This window comes from Carex rostrata, chromosome 18 (genome assembly GCF_964058835.1).
Source record: "Carex rostrata chromosome 18, lpCarRost1.2, whole genome shotgun sequence".
Taxonomy (NCBI): Eukaryota; Viridiplantae; Streptophyta; class Magnoliopsida; order Poales; family Cyperaceae; genus Carex; species Carex rostrata.
Genome location: NC_135935.1, coordinates 9,420,885 through 9,437,750, shown reverse-complemented (window position 1 = coordinate 9,437,750; position 16,866 = coordinate 9,420,885). Strand labels below are relative to the sequence as shown.

The following is a 16,866-nucleotide window of genomic DNA, read 5'->3' as shown; positions in this document are numbered from 1 at the left end:
ATATATCGATCGGTGTCATAAACATTCAACTTTTCAATAATATATTCTTTTAAAAATTTATTAAATCTAGCTAGCTCTATTTCTCAACTCTACAACACTCAGGAGCTAGCTTTGCCTTTGGGTACTTGGCTTTGTTACACTAGTCAACTTCAACCTGAAATTAATATTATCAAAGCCAAACAATTATTATATTTACCTTTTTAAAAAAGAAAGCTATATTTACAAAAGAAACATAATTAAGATGTTGACTAATGAAATACGTACCATTGACAAAATTTTAGACATACCTCAAGGGCTTTCGCTGAGTATTCTGTGCTGCCAAGGGTTTCACACCATGAAATGTAGGTGCAAGCTCCAGCTCCAGCTCCAGCTCCAGCTCCTATAAAGTAACATCTCCATTAATTGAGTTCAACAAAATGAAAAAACAAAATGTACCAGATAGTCTACACTCTACAACCCATTACATGCATGTAGGTTGAAGTAACAAAAGTTTCTCCAACAAAATTAGATATTAATTTACAACGCTAGCTAAAAAGATAGAAAATGCAGAACAACATCAAGTAATTAAATAACAAGTGAATAGAGAAATAAATGAACAAAATAATAACCTCAAGCTCTTCTGGAGCTTTCCGCTTCAGAGGAGACGAAATGTTTGTTTCAGAGCTAATTTGACTCTGCATTTCTCCATCTTCCTTGCCTTTTCCATCTGCAACTGAAGGCTCAGTTACTGTTGTAGGTGCAGTTGCAACTGAAGTTGTTGCTGCAAGTGCAGTTACAGTTCTAATATGTGCAGTATTTGCAGGTGCAAGAGCATTAGGAGCTGCATCTCCTGTTCCTTGATCTTTACCACTTCCCTGAAACTCCAAATATTGGAGTTCATCAATTTCGTCCAATAACTCCATTTCTGGAACAGACCCACCACCTATCATATTCTTTATTGTAATATCTTCAGCTTCAGCTTCAGCTTCTTTAGATAACACATCTGAAAACCAAAATACAAAGACATAAAATCGTAGCTGTGTTATAATAATCTCATTCAATCAAAGTTTAGACCTGTTCTATTCACCACGAATTAATTGTCCTTACTTTCCCAAAACAATAAATTAAAACCATGCCTGCTCCTTCTCTGTTGCATTAGAGCGAGAGAACAAGGACAACCTATTGGGTTATGTTCATGAAAATATTCATTCATGTCAATCTTTCAGATTTCAAAGCTGTAATCTTCCGTATTATATCCTATATACCAGTATCTTTTATTTCACTGGGACCCTCAAATTGTTCGCTTGCTCCCAAATAATACCCATTGGCAACTCCATCCGAACGAAGACCAGGCACAAGGACTTGTTTTCTCTCAGAAGACTCATCAGTCGCTACACCAGAAACTTCTCCCGTAACTGCAGTCGCAGCATCTGAGGGCTTGCTCCTAGCGGGTCTAACAGGTCTGGCAGGTCGTTGAGGCCGCACCCCACCAGGAAAGACAAACCTTGGTATATCCTTGCGCTTCACATGGGTAATGCGGATCTCCATCCCAGGTTTCCACACGGTGTATGTGTGGACCAACTGCTTGAATTCCTCGACAGTTGCACGCATATCAAAAAGCTTCTCACCTTCATCAGATTGTGATCCTGGTTTTCTCTGCAGACCCATAAAAAAGCTGGAGCTGTGAGGTTTTGTATTGTCACAGAAGTCACCAGGGTATGGATGTACTTGGAGCATATTGTATGTGTACTTCTCTATCTGTTTAAAAAAAAAAGATGAGGAACAAAAAAGAAAATTAAGCAGATCAAGGAGTGAGAGTGGAAATTGACATGCATTGCGGGTTCGGTAACAATCTAGTAAAAGAGGACACTCCTTACCATGATATTTTTATGGTTAATTCTATCATATAACAGCTGAAAAATGCAAATATCTCGGATTGCCCTCAAAGTCCATACGAAACTTTCACTTGTGAATTTCTTCAGAAGTAGCCAGTGTACCCCTCATTTTTAAAAAGACGTGTGGAAAATGAAAAGCATGGAAGAGAGAAGTTTTGGAACCTTTTGATTTCAAAACCTGGACAAAAGATTTCCACCTCCTAAAATACCTTGCATATTTCATCACCTCTTTGGAACTCTTCAGTCATAACTCGCAAAGTGCTGGCTGAGACATTATAGCTTGAGTTCATAGCTGGATAGGCAGGGGTTATTATGGGCATATGCTGAAATCTATCCCTGAAGTACCTCCGTGGATCCCACACTGTGTGGCTCAGAGAGGGCACATTCTCAATTTGGCACAACATGACAGGGTTGGGCCACCTCCAATTCGCAAAAACCCTAAAAAAACGCGAGACCAACATGCTCGGCAGTGCATTTGGATACAGCTGGCAGATGCGGGCCACCAACAGGGCCCAATTTATTCCACCGAGAAAGCCAGATACCTGAAAATCATTCCTTCATTAAAAAAGGGAGATAGCATAGTTACATTTAATTTTGATCATATACAATGATAATGGTGTCAACACATTTGACATATCTGGATACACACAGTAAATTCTACTAGTACTGATGTTCTTGTAGTTTCTGAAGAGAATAGGAAAGAACATCAGGATATACTCCTACTACTGTACAACTCCATCCACTGGATACTGTCTAGCAATACTGGTAGCAAAATCCTCATTTAGGAAGCGTGATTTGAAGACAACAACTGGACAAACTTTCTGTTTGGGTGCTGGTACAGTTGCTAGCACAAGTGAAACAAATTATAAATATCTCCTTAATGAAAAGGTAGGTGCGGGAATTTTTGAAGTGTAGTTTGTGCCATACTGATCGATTGGCTAGGATGGCCTCATGGTATCGGTAGTTCGGTACCATGGGTGTTAGTTTACTGGCATTTGAGGCAAGGCACTATCACGGATATGAGCTTTGTTGGTTAATCTTGTGTTTAATGCTGAGATAGGGAGCCTCAGGTTGATGGCCTTTTGGTATCAGTACCGTAGGTTTAAGGGATGTGAACTTTGTTGATTCTGTTAGTGTTAACTGCTGACAAAGTAGCGGGTTTTTTTTTTTAATATATAAAAACCAGCTTAAAAATCCTATTTGTCCGGAAGGAGTGCCGGTTCCATTTTATTTTTGTTCTGTCCGTTGTGGTCTAGTTTTAATAGCACTGCTAAATAACGACATGCATCCATCTCATCTCCTCATTTCATAAAAAAACACATGAATGAATGGAGTTAAACATTGTCTTGCACCAGATCTAGAGTTTTAGATTGCAAAATTAACATTATTACTCTGTTAGCAAATTATTTTTTGTTTGAAAGTATACTACAACAAACCGTGTTATCTGCGTCAGATATGATAGCTAGAGATGAAATTGTTTGATCAAAAGCAAAGGAATGGATTAGCTCCTACGTGCCTAATTAATTAATTTGTGTCCAAATTAAAATTAAGTTACAAACGAGACGATCACAACATATGCATGCATAACAAGGTCACAAGGAGCAAATTAAAAGAGATGAGAGGATATAATTAATTAATTAATTAATGTATATATCCTGAAATACAATATTAATTAATTTACTAAAAATGGAAAAACAAATTAAAGTCTGTATCGGTCTAAATTAAATACACTGAATTATTCTGTTGTATACATCTAGGCAAATACCTCTCTAACCAACAGTTAATTCTAGCTCTCTTTCAAATTAACCATCCAAACCAAATATAACAATCTGTCTCCTAAAACCAAGTACATCCATCCAATTTCTTTCAACAATGTACCCTATAACCCTTCAATATATCCTATCAATCTCTCTCTCCGTACCATATACTAAGAAGCCTTTTAGGTAGGGCTCTCAAGGTGTGGCCTCATTGATAAAACATGGAGGCCTCTGCCAGATTTCCCTTACACTTATCTCTCTCCCTTCTTTTTTTCTTTCCATTTTCTTTAATTTATTTGCAATCAGCTTTCGCCTTGACCGATGTTGAGGCCACCTTGATTGCCCGTCGTCAACTCTTATCTCTCAAGGAATCCGGTGGCGACCTCCCTGAGAATTTCGACGAGTTCAATATCACAGTTGGTGTTACCATCACAAATGAGCGCTTACGCAGGGCTTATATTGCCTTGCAAGCTTGGCGTAAGGCGATATATTCCGACCCCTTCAACTTCACCGCTAACTGGAACGGTCCTAACGTGTGCAAATATACGGGTGTCTTTTGTGCTCCCGCACTTGATGATCCCAGAGTAAATGTTGTAGCCGGAATTGATCTAAATGGTGGTGATATTGCTGGATACCTACCAGTGGAGCTTGGGCTGCTCACAGACATAGCTTTCTTTCACATCAATTCCAATCGATTTTGTGGTATCATCCCAAAGAGCTTCTCTCGATTGGTACTCCTTCACGAGTTTGATGTGAGTAATAATCGTTTCGTCGGAGGTTTCCCTACAGTCGTAATTGAATTGCCGGCACTTCGCTATCTCGATGTCAGATACAATGATTTTGAAGGAAAGCTCCCACCGGAGCTCTTTGACAAGCCACTTGATGCTATCATTGTAAATGACAACCGTTTTGATGGTAACATTCCTCTCAACATTGGAAATTCTACTGCTTCGGTTATTGTTTTGGCAAACAACAACTTTGAAGGTTGTATACCAGATACTGTCGGAAAGATGGTCGCCACACTGAATGAATTTGTATTGCTTGGAAACAAATTCTCTGGTTGTATACCACCCAGTCTTGGTCATCTTTCTAATGTGACCGTGTTCGACGCCAGCTTTAATGAGCTAACAGGTGTGCTCCCATGGACCTTATATGGCCTAACCAAGGTGGAAGAACTAGATGTGTCGCACAACACTTTAACTGGAGTTGTCTCTGACAAGATTTGCCAACTACCACAACTACACAATTTCATTTTCTCATACAATTATTTTAAAGGAGAGGGGAAGGAGTGTGTGTCATCAACCAAGTCAGACAAGGTATTTGATGATAAGAGCAACTGTCTAGGCAACACAAGGCCCGCACAAAAGGCAGCTAAGGTATGTTTACCTGTGGTTAATCGGCCTGTCGATTGCAGTCGTGACAAGTGCAGCGGCAACAAACCAGAAAATCCACCGAAGCCAGGACCGGTGACACCTAAGCCGAAGCCAGTGCCAGTAACACCTAAGCCTAAGCCGGTGCCAGTGGCACCAAGTCCTAGGCCGGTTGGACCAACACCAAAGCCGGTTACACCGGCACCACACAAGCCAGTGCTAACACCATCTCCAATGCCGGCGACACCGAGCCCTAAGCCAGTTGCACCTACACCAAAACCGGTACCTACACCATCCCCAGAGCCAGTGACCCCGAGTCCTAAGCCGGTGATTCCAGCACCAGAATCATCTCCAGTGCCGGTGACACCAATCCCTCCAAAACCAACTAACCCACCTAAACCTGTTACTCCATCTCCTATACCAGTGCCAGTAATACCGTCACCGCCCCCACCACCGGTACATTCACCACCTCCACCTTCTCCAGTGTTTTCTCCTCCTCCACCGGTGCAATCACCATCACCTCCAGTGTATTCACCACCACCTCCACCAGTGTACTCCCCACCACCACCACCACCAGTGTACTCCCCACCACCACCAAAACACTCACTGCCGCCGCCAATATACTCACCTCCACCACCACCACCTTCTCCAGTCTACTCCCCTCCTCCTCCGGTATACTCACCTCCACCACCGCCTCCTCCAGTTTACTCCCCTCCTCCTCCTGTATACTCACCTCCACCACCGCCTCCTCCAGTTTACTCCCCTCCTCCTCCTGTATACTCACCACCACCTCCAACAGCTTCTCCACCGCCACTACCAAAGGCCTCTCCACCTCCCCCTATCAGGTCACCATCGCCGCCACCTCCAGTAAGGTCATCACCGCCTCCGACCCTCTCTCCACCACCACCGGTACGAGTTCCGTCGTCGCCGCCTCCAACAGCTTCTCCACCGCCACCTCCCCCTATCAGGTCACCACCGCCGCCACCTCCAGTAAGGTCATCACCGCCTCCGACCCTCTCTCCACCACCACCTACACCGGTGCGAGTTCCGTCGTCGCCACCTCCAGCTCCTTCTTACGAATTTCTCCCGCCAATCTTTTCATCTCGTTATGCCTCTCCACCACCCCCTATTTTCAAAGGGTACTGAGCTCAGATGCACTAGTGATGTATTTTGTTAGAGGGAGGAGAAAAATATATTTGTAAAAAGAAACTTTAATTCTTCTATAAGAGATTAAGAGGCACAAGATATAATGTGTTTAAGTATTTTTTTATTATTTTTGTTTTATTTTTTTGATTTGTTTTAGGGAGATTTTTAGTGCGCTATCCGTGGAATAAATTTGTGTTTGATGATCTACCTCCCTAATCTTTGTTGTCAATAAATTAAGTTGTATGAGGATGCTTTAATTTTCATCTCTATCGAGCTTTCTCCATTAATTATATCATGCAGTGCAGTCTGCACTCTGCAGTGCAGACTGTGCAGTACAAGTATTTCGGACATTAATTATTGTGATAAAAAAAAAGCTCTGAATTCGTTTATGATCTGAAACTCAGTTTCGGACCGGAGCAAAATCCGCTGACTTTTCTTTCTTCGCTGGCCGTTGCCTTTTCTTTCTATTTCATCTCTCTTCTCTTCTCCATTTCTATCTTAGACACCTCCATTTTTATTATTTCATCTCTTCTCTATTTCTACGTACTATATACTCTAACACTGTGATCGGAACCAACATTTTCTCGTTAAATGAGAAATAGAATTGACGTATTTCGAAATTCTCAGATCGAAACACTGGCGCTGACGAGAAACGATTTCTTTTGATGCGAATTGGAGAGAAATTTTCCGCCAAAAATTTTCCCGTGAAAAACCAAGAGATTCGGCGAGAGTTCATTTGCCAAAATTTTGACGTTATTTTATTTCCAGCGATACCCTTCTTCTTCCTCTTTATATTCCGCTCCCAATCCAACTAGTCTCTGCAACTCTACAAAGTGGAGAGGAGTCAAGTTCCAGCGATTCATTGATTTCAATTGATTAGCCATATCTAAGAGACAAGCTTCTATTGAAGAAAGATTCAGCAATTTGGGGTGAGATTTTATTAAAAATTGTACTATCTTGTAGTTTCAAAGTCTCGTTGCCTAGCCTCTGCGATGCATAGAAAGATGAAAATAGTGTTTCAGCAATCTATTACTGGTAAATGGGGAAGAAAGCTGTCAGAAAGGAAAATTAAGTTTGCAAAGGAGCCCCCCAACTCTTCTTAATTTACAGTTTAGAATATGAGAGTAGCTAGCAGTTTAAACTTCTAATTTGGGTACTTTATTTAATTTCTAAGTTATCATGTAGCTCTATTTTTTCTTTTAAGTTTTTTCCTTCCGGTAATTTATTTTTTCTTCCAAGTCAAGATTTGGGCATGGGAGAAATAGAAAGAGAGGATGAAGGGAATACTCAGGACCAATTTTATGTTTGTTTTTAATTATAATATATGTGTGATGTTAAAATGTTGTATCAGATAAAGAACTTGCTTAATTCTTACTAAGTTCTGAATTGTTTTTTAAAGTATTGTTATAGTTGATTTTGCAGGATGGAAGTGAACTCAATTCAAAATTATTGAAGTGATCAATACAAAAGGTATCGAGTTGATGCAATTTCTGGCAAGTCATACTGCTCTGGTTTTGAATACAATCACAATTAGCTACATGAGAACTTCTATAGAATAATCATAGAAGAGTTGCATCATTTTAAAGATGCCATCAAGGAAAAGATAAAGAAACAAATTAATAAAGACTACCAACATCATACTGGTACAGTATGTTATGGAAGAGGTGGTACTCTGGAGGAGATACTGTGGGGTCTGTAACTAGAGGGCATATGCAAGAAATTTCTGGACAATTCTGTGTGGAGAAATAGGTGTGACACTTACTGGTACGGTACCGGTACCGATTGAAGGTACAGTACCAACTGCTGGTATGGTACCAGTCATCAATACATGGTACTCACAGCGCAAGTACGTCAATAGATGGCGCTTTTATGAGCATAAGAAACAAGAAAGCGTAGGATATTCTTTTTATAATTTCTTTCCAGGTGCCTTAGTGATGTAGTGTATAATTTATTAAATTTGAGGGCTACTGCTTACTGGTTAGCCTGGAGGTGTACAGAATTTTTATTTCTTAATACAAAAATGTCAAAAGAGCTCCAAGCTCACTGGACTTAAAAAAAAAATGAACAGTACATATACATTAGTCTTTTGCCCCAAGTTTTGAATTTTTGTATAGTTTCTCTTCTGTTTCATTTATTTATGTATTTTATATTTGCTTTTCTTTCTTCTATCGTTTATTTTGTGTAAATTAAAAAAAAAACACACCTTTTTGTGTCAAAGTTCGGTAGGTAATTGATCCATGTCAAATAAATTGAGAAAAAAATGATTGGAGTATTAGTAGATAAAAGAAACACTTAAGCAAGGATAAAAGTGTCATTTTCATTGAAGTGAAATCATTTCCTTCTATTATATAGACTTTTCAATCAAAAACTAAACTTGAATTCAATTCTATTTTACTTTTATTCCAATCAACAAATTTCAATTGGAAATCATTTCTATTGAACACCATTGAATTGAAATCAATTGAACTCCACCAAGTGTAGTGTTCCGATCACAGTGTAACTCTCTAAGGCCCTGTTCGGCTGCACAGTGGGAATGAGAATAGAAAAAGTTTGAACTGAAATTTACTGTTCACGTGGGAAAAAAAAAATTCAGTCTGAGTAAATTTTTTTTTTTTCCCACATGAACAGTATTTTCGGGATTACATCCGAACAGGCCCTAAGAGTGTGCTTCAGAACCTGTCGCGCAGAGGAAGGGAACGCTAATTTATAGTTATACGGAGGAGGTGAACAAATATGCTAATTTATTCAAATAAACCCCCTTCACGGAACGCTATCCTCTGCGGAGTTTTTCCGTGCGGAGCTTTTAATCTGGTTCGTTTGTTTCGGATCGGACGGACTGGATTAAGGGTTCATCAAATTTTGAGTTTTTTTAAAATTCGGGCAAGATTTGATCTGATCCGTCCGATTCGAAACGAACGGACCAGATTAAAAACTGCGGACGAAAAAACTCCGCAGATGATACTTTCCCCCCTTCACTGCCCCTCAAATTTTCTAGTTATGATAACAATTAACACAGACTTCCCTTCTCTTCCTTTTATTTAAGGAAAGGAAGAGAATAGAAATGAAATAGATTTCTTATTGTAATAAGAGACTTTTATTTGTGTCAGAATAAAACAAGAAAAGAGCCTCTGCGTTATATAGTTCTGCGAATAGGGAAAATTGTTTGGAGTAAATTGCAAAGAGAACCTGGTCGCCTATTATTTCTGTTGAAAAAGCAAAAATAAGATGGGGGAAAAAGGAAAAATAAAATGGAAGAAAATTTGGTTGATAAAGAAGAGTCGGATCTGACGAGAGATAAACTTAGAGAAGCATTTGGAGAGTCCTCTTCTGAATCTGACGATGGCGAATCTCTCTCTCTTCTCTCGGTTTGTTCTACAACTGCCCCTCTTTGTCTCTATATATACCCTTTAAACCTCTTTATTTGCATAAATGAAAATAACACTTGATTTAACTGAATGGGGGTTTAGTTTTGTGGTAGGTAGTATATGGATAAATGCTTTATAGTTACTTTTTTTTCACAATTTAGTCACTTTCTCAAAAAGATTAAAAAAAATAAGAAGGGAAAAACAGCTCTTTTGATTTCTCATACTATTCTATTCAATTCAATTCAATTCAATTACAGTGTCAAGATTCTGAATTTGAAATACCAGTATTGGAACCGGTGCATGGCATCCAGGGTTTATGGTTCTGCTCAAATTTTCTTTCTTCAGAGAATCAATCTTCTCTTCTCTCAGCTATCTATCATGGTCAGATTTCTACTGTACATGGTCGTTTTAGTTCATTCTAGACTTATTCGGTGATTTATTGCATTTTCAAGGGTTGATTTAGGTTCAACTGCATTTACGAAAACATAAAAAGAAAGTATAAACTTTTATTATTTTTGTTGTTATTTCTAAACACAAGTTAAAAATTGTATTTTCATTTTGTCCATGCCATGTTCAACTCTTTTTTTCTTTTCACTTTCAGATGGATTTTTGACTGATCAACACAACCAGGTAATGTTTTTCTCATTTGGTACCTCTTTGGACAGGTCTATATTTGACACAAGTATGTGAGATACACTTTTTAATAACCTAAATGTTGAAATGTTGTCAGGCTATGAGATTTGGGGATCTCCCGAAATGGGCTCTAGAGCTCTCTAGATTGGTACGCAGTGCGGTTTGTACTGGTGAAATAAGATATAGGTCAGACGTGAATTTGTCAAGCGAGAATTTGCAAAATGATCCTCTGCCTTTTCAATTACTGTGGAGAGAACCTTTGTTTGACCAACTCATTGCCAATGTTTATAAGCCAGGTGAGGTATGGGTACATTTATCATCTACCTTTCTCCACAAATTTCAGCATAATCATACCCTGTTTTTCATTGATTTCTTATGGTAGTGGCATAATTCAGGATGAAGCACCTCATTCTAAATTGTGGGAAATGGATTCAAGTTACCTTTCTAATAACCGAGCTCAATTAGTTCAGGTTTAATTCGAGGAAAATTGAACTGCACCAACTTTAAATTTCACAGTTGAGGTTAATTTAACAGTATGACTAAATGAAGGCTCTCATCTTACACTATATTTTTTACTAGGGAAACTTGCATATAATGGAGGTTTATTGCATTAAATGGAGGTTGGATGTGGCAGTTGAGCCCGGTCGATTGGGTTTTAGTCTGGCTGATTCTGGTTAGAGGTGGCAATTATGCAAGCAAGTTTGAGGCATTATTGCAGAACTTAAAAGAGTTTATTGAGTAAAATTTGGCTATAATTAAGGTTTAATTGCAAAATTGTTGCTTACTTGAGGCATCCTTGGGGTCCTAGTGGTATGGTATGAGATTGCCAAATCAAAAGATTGAAAACCAAAAATAACCATAAAAGAGAAAGCTGACACTTTTATGCTTGATTTCACTTAAATATAATCTAATTTTTTGTCATTTTATATTTGATTACATATGATTTTCAGGGTATTTGCTCACATGTTGACTTGATGCGATTTGAGGATGGTATTGCCATAATCTCTCTAGAATCTGAATGCGTGATGCAATTTACCCCAGAAAAAGAAAACGAGAAAGAAAAAGAAGTCCCGGTATACTTGACTCCAGGATCTCTAGTTGTAATGCATGGTGAAGCAAGGTATCTGTGGAAGCACGGCATAAACCGTGGGGCCGGCTGTCAGATTTGGGATGGGAAGGAGATTGAACAAAAGAGGAGAACCTCAGTTACTCTGAGAAAGCTATGTCCAACCCAACCCCTTGGTTGCTAAAATGCACTTTCCATAAGCAATGCTACTTCACCGTGTGCTTCTTTAATTCAACAGTATGGGAAACGCACCATATTCATGCACAACTCTGATAGCATATTTTGGCTCAATAAATAAAGATATCATTATTTTTGGGAAGGTTTTTTTTGGAGGAAACATGAAAAATTCATGCTTCTTTTGTCACGCTTCCTCTAAAATATGAATGATGCAGTTGCTCATATTAATGCACTGAGGATTGCATTGCATGCATATCACAATTCACAAAGACACACGACACGAGAATAGATGATGAGAATCAAACTTGAACTTATACAAACAAGGCAAGGCAATTATGGGATTGCATATTCACTGCACTGAGGATTGCATTGCCTCAAAATGTTCTTTCTGGTTCTTTCACTCTGTATACTGAAGCACCCTATGATTATTTGAACTTGTGCCAGTATGCAATATAAAACAGCTACACGATTTGTCTTTTTTTATTAAGAGGAAATGGGATTATAATCGGAGTTTGATTTGCTGATTACACCTTATCCTTATTTCTCTACATTCATCAGTTATGCACTTATGCTTAGCAGCAAATATCAAATATCAGGAACCCGCCACAGAAGATCGGACTTAACAGTACTAATGTTAATGTACTATACTATTTCTTCTTCTAATAATTATTAATTATTATTATTATTAAATAAATAATAGGGGTATAAGAAGTTAAGAACCAAGCATTTATTCTCTTCGCACCAAACAAAACAAAATTTATTGCAACCGATCTGATATTCTCATTCGATCTCATGGGGACCGACAGCTCACATGATCTCAAACAGAACCGAACCGGCGCTAGCTGATGCCTGATGATAAAGAGTTTAAATCAGAACGAACGAGTGGTTGGTTGGTTGGTTGGTTGAATAATGAGCAGGTAACAAATAAAAAAGAGATTCGGTTCTTATATACATGTTCATGTGCACTTAAACTTAAAAACATTTTTCAATGAAGATTTAAATTGTATTATGAGAATATATAATAATATATAATAATAATAATAATAATATCGCATTGCTTCCTATGTAGTTTAGTCCAATTGTTAAAATAGAATATTTAAATACAAAACATTATATTTACTTAACTGAGATAGTAAAATGAGGTGCTTCCTAATTCTAACAACATATATAGTTTGAACTTATAAATTATATGTCACAAAATAGATTGCATGTTGAATTTATGATTTGTTATGATCTGATTGACTAATTCTGATTCTGAAGCTTATATTTAATAATTAATGCAAATCTATAAATTTCTCTTTAAACTAACACTTTGTTAATTGTTAGGGCGTCCACTGAAACTATCTTTTGAAGAGGATAATTGTAAATGCAATCAAGCTCCTTTACTAACTAACTAACTAACTATTATCCAGTCCGGCTAGGGTTCTAATTATAAATTAAATGAGCTGAGTTTGAGTTTGAGCGAGTTACCCCCAAAGCAAAGCAAAGATATGCAAGTAATATTTTTCCTATAGGCAGGCAAATACACTTGAATTTTTTTGAAGGAACATCATTGGTCATTACAATTAATCAAGGAAATATGTTTTGGAAATGTTATGGAAGAGAAGAGAAGAGAAGAGAAGCAAGACCTAATGAAATTAAAATCTCATTTTCATTCCTAATGACACCGTACCGGTGCCTGGTGCCCAACTGGACAGGTATGGTATTGGTATGGCAATGAGGAACTGATTGGAAACCATTGAATTCTTTTCATGACCAAAGCATTACAAAATGGAGATGCATAAGAAACTGATTAGAAGAACACCAAAGTTTTAATTTTTCATAAAATATATATATATGACATACATTACAAATTTACAAGTGAAATTGAGAGGAAATTCACAATATTCTTCCTTTCCTTTCTTTTATTGTATCAAATTTTTCTCTCAAAATGAAACCAGCTAATTAATTAATATTCCACGTTGACGTTGACGTTGATTGGGTGACAAGAACAAGTACAACAAACCGATCGCAACACAAAAATAAAAATAAAATAGAAAGAAATTCAGATCGATCTCTTTACACAGAACAGAAAATAAGGCCGAATAATTAATGTTTCCTAATTTTACAACATTACAATAAAATGCCTTATTAAATCACCACCAAGGAGCAAGGTAAGGTCATAATATAATAGATAGCTCATAGCCCAAACAACAACAACAATAATAATAATAATACGCACACAATAACAATAATAAAACCTCTTAAACGAAACGAAACGAAAAGAAAAGAAAAGAATAGAGTAAAAACCTAACCTAACCTAACCTAACCACGGCATCTTGTGATGGCTGAGCAGCCCCGACGGTACGGATTCGCCTGTGCACCAGGTCTACAGTTATAGTACGACGCTCCTCTCCTACTACATGGCACGCTGTCCCTTCTCAGAGCGGCGTAGCTGATGTAACCTGAATTACCGGCTAGAAATCGGCGCGTCGTGGGATCATCCACCTCGTCTTGCGAACACTCGCCGAGTGAGCCACCGGAGCAGCGGGAATTGGAGGAAACAGAGAGGCCGTAGGCGGAAAGAGGCAGATCCGAGTGGAGAGCAAGAGATGGAGAGGAGAGAGAGAGTACAAGCAGCAGGAGAGGGAAGAGAAGAGAGAGCTTGGCCATGGCAATGGCAGTTCGTTCTTTTGTTGAGAGGCGGCGAGGGTTACAGCTGAGAGAGAGAGAGAGAGGGGGGGGGGGGGACAGGAACTGAGGAAAGTTAAACTAGTGCTTTGGGTTAAAGAGAGAGAGAGAGAAATAGGTGCGATATAAAGTAGAGAGAGAATGTTTTGAGTTTATGAGTGAGAGAACTGACACGTAATGAAAGGATTGCGGTTTTAGTAGGTTTTCTCCAAACGACTTTCGACAAAATTAATCCAAATCTTAGAGTATACCGTCCAATTGGCATCATGATTCGTGCAAAGGAATTGAAAGCTTAACATGTTTAAACAGCCTCGTGAATCTGAACCGTCCATAAAATTTTAATCGGATCGGACGGTTTATGCTTGATTTGGATTATGCATTTTCCAATTACCGTTGGACAGAAACGTCGTGTTTATAGTGTTTCCTAAGTTGCTATTTTGTTTGCTCTAATATGGAATTATGGATGGATTATGGAGTAACAAGTGAACACTCAAGTACTTGTAAAAATGGAGACATCCGTTAGTTAAAAATTGTGACTGGGGATGTCCTAAATTTTAACTTAACGGAGACAATTTAGTTGAAAACATGCGATGCGAGTTCGAACAAAACTTTAGTTGAGAAACCGCGTTCCTTTTCAGGTTATGCTTCGAGCAAAACGGGAGCATCTTAGAGATTAACAGATATAACTTTTTTTATACAGCACGATAGTCATACACTTTTTCATTCTGTCTCTGTTAGTAATGAGCTACGTAAAGTCAAAATAGCTCTGTACATACTGTTTACCTTTTTTACTTAATTGGAGCTTTGAGAAAAAGTTTGTGAACGCAAATGCCGCAATCAAAATATCCTAATCCATGTGTCTTTGTAGACAACTTGCCAAAATGTGACTATGTGGCGGTCCCAGTCCTTCTCAGGATGTGGCGAGTCCGTAATAACACATCCTGGAAGTGGCACTGGCAGGTACACTCAACTCGAGTAAAGAAACAAAAGGGATAATAAATATATTTCCTCTTTTCTTTTCTTTTCTTTTCTTTTTCATGAATTAAAATGTAAGCCGTTTTTCTGGTTTTTAGATCTGATGTGTCTGTTTGCCAGTAACCCATCACGCAGTAGAGTGTCATGATTGCCACAGAAAATCACATTATAGAAACAGTACAGCAGTTTACTGTTTGCTCCAACATCCAGCTGTTCAGCACAAGAAATGTCCGAATAGAATAGAATAGATTAGATAAGAATAGGATAGATAGATATCTAATTCTAACGTGCTTCTACTGCCACGCGTATTTCAATAAGATTTTTTTTTTTTTTTTTAGGAAAATATTTCAATAAGATTAATGCCACTATTTTGTTATATTTTGTTGTAGAGTTGTAGCGATAGGATAGTGTATTAATTTTTCTTAAAACGAACGACAACTGATTAGAACCTCCAAAATGTGACTATGTTAACATTCGATCCGTAATATGAATTCATTACTCTTTTTTTATAAATTCAACATCTAATTTGAACTTTTAAACATGATTTTCATAACTTGGAAACCAAATTTTATATTTTTCTATAGTTCATTTTTACTATTTTTTTAGATAGGTAGAAAATTACTTGATTTCAAAATTATATATCATCTCAAAGTAATCATTTTCTACTTATCTAAAAATAGTAAAAATAATATAAAATTTGGTATATAAATTACATTTTCATATAAAGATAATGTTTAACGGTTTGAATTTTAAAAATGAAGATATGAATTCATAATACGAGTCAATCTGTAATATGCATATTAGCATTAGCAGTAATTTTGTAATTTCAAATGTCAGGAGGGATCTCTTTGATTTGACTTAGCAGTGTAATAGAGACGGATGAATAAAAACACTTGTAAAAAATAAAATAAAAGAGGAGGTATCTGAAACACATCCAATTTTTTTTTTTTTTTTTTTATATAAGTTACAATTTAAATTCTTAGTTAGAAACATGAACATTGATCTTGTAAATATGTAGTTATGTACAAGTTTTGGAAGCCAAAGAAATTAATTTGGTGCATTAAATTTTTTAATCTTTGAACTTTCACAAAATGAATAAAATATTTTACAACTTTTGATACCAATAGATTACATTAAAAATAAAACAATATCAACAATTTATATTTTTTATATTAAAAGATTTCAAATCATTGATGCAAAATGAAGAACATGAAATATAAACATGACGGAGCTTCAAGTTCTCTTAAAAAAAAATGTCACTTGTATACTTGACTACACTATTAAAAATATATGCAAAGTGTTGACGAGATAAAATAAATATATAAGATATAAATAAATAAAGTTTATGATAAAAGTAGCTAGTTTTTTGTTACAGGTAAATCATTATTGTTGAGAAGTTAAAGTTAAAGGGGACAGGTGTTGGGAGACAGAAAACAGCCGTAGAATTATTGAAGAACAGTTGGTATCCTCTACTCTACGTCTCTACGTCTCTACGTCTCTACGTCTCTACGTAAAGCAAAGCAAAGCAAAGCAACTACTAGCTCCAGTCACATACTCACATGGGCTGGCAAATCATACAATGAGAATGAGTGGAGTGGTTGTCATTTTCTCTATATTTCACATGGTACATGAGTACATGACATGACATGGCCTATAAACTATAATATTATAAATTATAAATTATAAATTATAAATTATAATTTAAGGGATGTAATGTAATTGACTAATTGTAGAGCTACTCCCTTCATTATTTTTTTTAAAATAAAAAAAATTAAAGAGAGAGAAGTTTCACTTACATACATCTCTCTAATCTCTATTTTATTTTACAACCAT

The 16,866-nt window shown here is 37.1% G+C and overlaps 3 protein-coding genes and 1 pseudogene across 8 annotated transcripts; 2 read left to right on the top strand and 2 right to left on the bottom strand.

Moving 5' to 3' along the window:
• Positions 1-70: 70 nt before the first annotated feature.
• LOC144569668 (uncharacterized) lies at positions 71-1,775 on the bottom strand. Of its 2 annotated transcripts, none has more exons than XM_078320122.1 (4): positions 1,245-1,775; positions 607-982; positions 288-359; positions 71-154 (listed from the first exon to the last, which is right to left on the bottom strand). In XM_078320122.1, exons 1-4 carry the CDS (start codon positions 1,714-1,716, stop codon positions 106-108), a joined length of 969 nt encoding a protein of 322 aa, XP_078176248.1. In that variant the 5' UTR covers positions 1,717-1,775; the 3' UTR covers positions 71-105. The 2 variants fall into 2 exon arrangements, with proteins under 2 accessions (XP_078176248.1, XP_078176247.1); XM_078320121.1 differs by having other exon boundaries at positions 288-362; positions 610-982.
• Positions 1,776-3,591: 1,816 nt separating this feature from the next.
• Positions 3,592-6,263, top strand: LOC144569666 (pollen-specific leucine-rich repeat extensin-like protein 4 pseudogene; annotated as a pseudogene). The gene has a single exon (XR_013516123.1). The product of XR_013516123.1 is annotated as a pollen-specific leucine-rich repeat extensin-like protein 4 pseudogene (transcript).
• Positions 6,264-9,273: 3,010 nt separating this feature from the next.
• On the top strand, positions 9,274-11,562 carry LOC144569241 (2-oxoglutarate (2OG) and Fe(II)-dependent oxygenase superfamily protein). Of its 4 annotated transcripts, none has more exons than XM_078319495.1 (5): positions 9,274-9,512; positions 9,770-9,893; positions 10,114-10,142; positions 10,243-10,441; positions 11,096-11,562. In XM_078319495.1, the coding sequence occupies exons 1-5, from the start codon at positions 9,396-9,398 to the stop codon at positions 11,113-11,115; spliced, it is 489 nt and encodes a 162-aa protein (XP_078175621.1). In that variant the 5' UTR covers positions 9,274-9,395; the 3' UTR covers positions 11,116-11,562. The 4 variants fall into 4 exon arrangements, with proteins under 4 accessions (XP_078175621.1, XP_078175618.1, XP_078175619.1 ...); XM_078319492.1 differs by having other exon boundaries at positions 9,368-9,512; positions 10,243-10,446; XM_078319493.1 differs by having other exon boundaries at positions 9,370-9,537; positions 10,243-10,446.
• A 2,130-nt stretch (positions 11,563-13,692) lies between these two features.
• LOC144569219 (rapid alkalinization factor-like) lies at positions 13,693-14,040 on the bottom strand. The gene has a single exon (XM_078319462.1). It carries the CDS (start codon positions 14,038-14,040, stop codon positions 13,693-13,695), a length of 348 nt encoding a protein of 115 aa, XP_078175588.1.
• Positions 14,041-16,866: the final 2,826 nt, after the last annotated feature.

Excerpts from the sequence above, each read along its gene's own strand:
- LOC144569668 (XM_078320122.1), bottom strand. The coding sequence starts at position 1,716 with ATGCTCCAAGTACATCCATACCCTGGTGACTTCTGTGACAATACAAAA. Across the intron at positions 983-1,244 it reads CAGTGAAATAAAAGATACTG|ATGTGTTATCTAAAGAAGCT; the intron begins GTATATAGGATA and ends TTTGGTTTTCAG. Across the intron at positions 155-287 it reads ACTCAGCGAAAGCCCTTGAG|GTTGAAGTTGACTAGTGTAA; the intron begins GTATGTCTAAAA and ends TATTAATTTCAG.
- LOC144569219 (XM_078319462.1), bottom strand. The coding sequence starts at position 14,040 with ATGGCCAAGCTCTCTCTTCTCTTCCCTCTCCTGCTGCTTGTACTCTCT.
- LOC144569241 (XM_078319492.1), top strand. The coding sequence starts at position 9,396 with ATGGAAGAAAATTTGGTTGATAAAGAAGAGTCGGATCTGACGAGAGAT. Across the intron at positions 9,513-9,769 it reads AATCTCTCTCTCTTCTCTCG|TGTCAAGATTCTGAATTTGA; the intron begins GTTTGTTCTACA and ends ATTCAATTACAG. Across the intron at positions 9,894-10,113 it reads TCTCTCAGCTATCTATCATG|ATGGATTTTTGACTGATCAA; the intron begins GTCAGATTTCTA and ends TTTCACTTTCAG.